This window comes from Helianthus annuus, chromosome 10 (assembly GCF_002127325.2).
Source record: "Helianthus annuus cultivar XRQ/B chromosome 10, HanXRQr2.0-SUNRISE, whole genome shotgun sequence".
NCBI lineage: Eukaryota > Viridiplantae > Streptophyta > Magnoliopsida > Asterales > Asteraceae > Helianthus > Helianthus annuus.
Window position 1 is genome coordinate 95,569,221 of NC_035442.2, and position 2,873 is coordinate 95,572,093.

Genomic DNA, 2,873 nt, shown 5'->3' on the forward strand with positions numbered 1-2,873 from the left:
CCTTAGAACTCGCATCACGGTCGAGCCAAGACCTTAAGGTGGGGTGCTTTTTGGCCCGATCAGCCGACTCTTTCGCCTTTGACCTCTTGCTCATCCTTTCGAGGAATTCCCAATCGTCGTCCTCATGATTGCTCAACAAGGTTCCATTACTAGTCGACTCAAGGTGGTTCCATGTCTTATCATCCAAACCCCTTACGAAGCATTTGACCAACTCCCATTTTTCAATTTGATGATGAGGGCATTTCCAGATCAATTCCTTGTATTAAGTGAAGGCATGTGCGAATACTACCCGCCGGAAGTGTGAGAAACCACTGCTTCGCCTTATCAATTCAACCCATGTGCGAATACTACCCGCCGGAAGTGTGAGAAACCACTGCTTCGCCTTATCCTTCAAAGAAAATTGAAACAGTCGAAGCTTGACCTCTTCCAAGGCGAAATCATGCCCTCCAATAGTACTACATATGGCTGACAACTCCGCCAAATGAGTATATGGCTCATCATTAGTCCTCTCGTTGAAGTGGGGGAGGATGTTGATGTAATGAGGCTTACAATCGAACATTCTTCGTTCACATACAATCGGTGAATCATTGTCAGTGATCACCGGCCTAAAGCGGTCATTGACGCCTCTTGGAGGTTGTTGACGACAATGTGGAACGTCAACTTCTTGATCAATAGGTCTTCGATTATCCCGTCTATTAGCTCCACGATATCCACCTTGATTTCCACCTTGGTTACCTCCTCCCATGAAACGAGGAATCCGGTTATGATTGGCATTGTTATTATTGTTGTAGTACCCATCATTCCGGTTCCTTAAATTGTTGTTCCGTGGGTTTCGGTTGTTTCCATAACCGTCGTTTCTCACATTCCCGTAACCATAATTATCGTTCCCCACATAATTGGTATTTTGATAGCCAAACTCATCATCTTCAAAACCTCTTGCGTTGTACACATTTCCCCGGTTCACATACCCCCAAGCGTCATCATCTACTCGTTTATCATAGCTACCCCCGCCATCCGAGTATTCCGAGTGAATACTCACGTGCTCCGGTGATTGATAACCGGGAATGGCGTTTCTCAAATCGTCGATGTTAAAGAACGGATCTTCATTCGCGGGATTGCCGCGATCTCGGTTGCCTCTACGATCGGAATTAACATTCCGGTCATCAAGGTTAGTGGGTAAGGAGTTGTCTCGGTGAAGGTTTTGTTGTTGTGGTGTTCTTTGGTTATTATTGGGACCTCGGTTTTGAAAATGTGGTGTGGGTGGTCCTGAGTTGATACCACCACTCGGTTGATCTTGAGGTATATGTTGGACATTTTGGGCAGGATAGAAGGTTCCTCGAGATTGAAATTGGTTTTGATTGAGGTTTGGGTGATTGGAGTTTTGGTTTGCCATTGAATCGGTTTCAATGGATGGTGTGGATTGTGGATCTTGGGTGACTTGGTTAGAAACAAGGGTGATGTTCGCCCGGAATTCCTTGTATGCATGCACTCTCTCAATTTCCAGTTCGTAGACTAACGGTGATGTTCGCCCGGAATTCCTTGTATGCATGCACTACGTATGGCCTGCACAAATAACACAACCCGCGTAACAAGAAAAAAGAAAGAGTACCAAAAAGAACTAAGCACTTTAAACAGTTAATCACAAAATACAAACAAGTATCCAAACACAAAGCGCACTAACTCCCCGGCAACGATTGCAAAATTTGATCGGAGTGTCGTGCTCTGGTCAAAGATAAGATTTATATACCCAAATTTCCCTTAACAAATAGCTAGTGGTACTAAGGGGTCAAACCACGAAGAGTATGTGGTTTGCGAATGGACTTGATTGATTTTTAACGGTTGTCACAATTTATGAAGCTTGCTAGATTCTTTTTGTGGTTTTTATTTGTTTGAAAAGATGTTGAATGAAATTAACAAATTTGATTGGATTGATTAACTAATAGAAATTAAACAATTGCAAGAAAACTTGATTATAAAATAGGATGGAATAACAAGGTTCACACCCGGTATGGTAATTGAAGTCTTAGGGTTCCTACACGTTTTAGATTCAATTCAGTTGCAAAAGTGATTAACGAATTTAGTGTTACAAGGCTTAGGTGCCAAGAGCTATTAACGTCGCGAATAATGGACCGCAATGCACTTTGTCACCAAGAAGATGTAAACTCTAACCTAGACAAGGCATAATTGCACATAAACATTTCGCAAAGTCAAATTTAATCTTCACTAGACAATTCACGAATACAATACAAATGCAAGACAATTGTCATAAGTTTCAAAATCAAATCACAACTTGTCACAAATCGAATCTCAAACACAATGGTCAAACCCTAAGAACTTACAAAAACCTACACCGGGGTGAAACCTCAGGGAATTAGCCGCTCATGATGAACGGGACATGATCAACAATGGATGAGAGCTTGAATTCTTGCATCTTGAAGCATTGAATCGGATGAAGGTACTGATTAGGATTTGGGATGGAGGAAATTGATGGATGATGTGGTAGAATGATTCAATAGATAATGATCAAGATGGTGGTGGACTAGGGTTAAGATTAATGGGATGATTCGGATGATTGGTGATGATTGTAGATGAAGGTGAATGGGCTCTTGGCTCTAAGATGGTGTTTCAAACTCACAAAATGTGTAACCCCCAAAGAAAGAGTAAAAACAAGTGATATAACCTGTCCCACAACTCAAAAATCAAGTTTTTCGCGAAGTGAGAATGCAGGTGGCGTCGCCGACGGCCATTTAGGGCGTCCCCGACGGCCTCTGGTTGTTCCCAATTCGTCTGACGGCTTAACCACTGCCTACGGAGGTTTTTCAGCGATGGAAGGTTCTGGATGGCGTCGCCGACGGCCTTTTGGGCCGTCCCCG

General features: G+C 43.0%; 1 protein-coding gene across 1 annotated transcript; it reads right to left on the reverse strand.

Moving 5' to 3' along the window:
* Positions 1-262: 262 nt before the first annotated feature.
* LOC110882371 (GATA zinc finger domain-containing protein 15-like) lies at positions 263-1,549 on the reverse strand. Its single transcript, XM_022130408.1, has one exon. It carries the CDS (start codon positions 1,547-1,549, stop codon positions 263-265), a length of 1,287 nt encoding a protein of 428 aa, XP_021986100.1.
* Between the last annotated feature and the right edge of the window lie 1,324 nt (positions 1,550-2,873).

Excerpts from the sequence above, each read along its gene's own strand:
- LOC110882371 (XM_022130408.1), bottom strand. The coding sequence starts at position 1,549 with ATGCATACAAGGAATTCCGGGCGAACATCACCGTTAGTCTACGAACTG.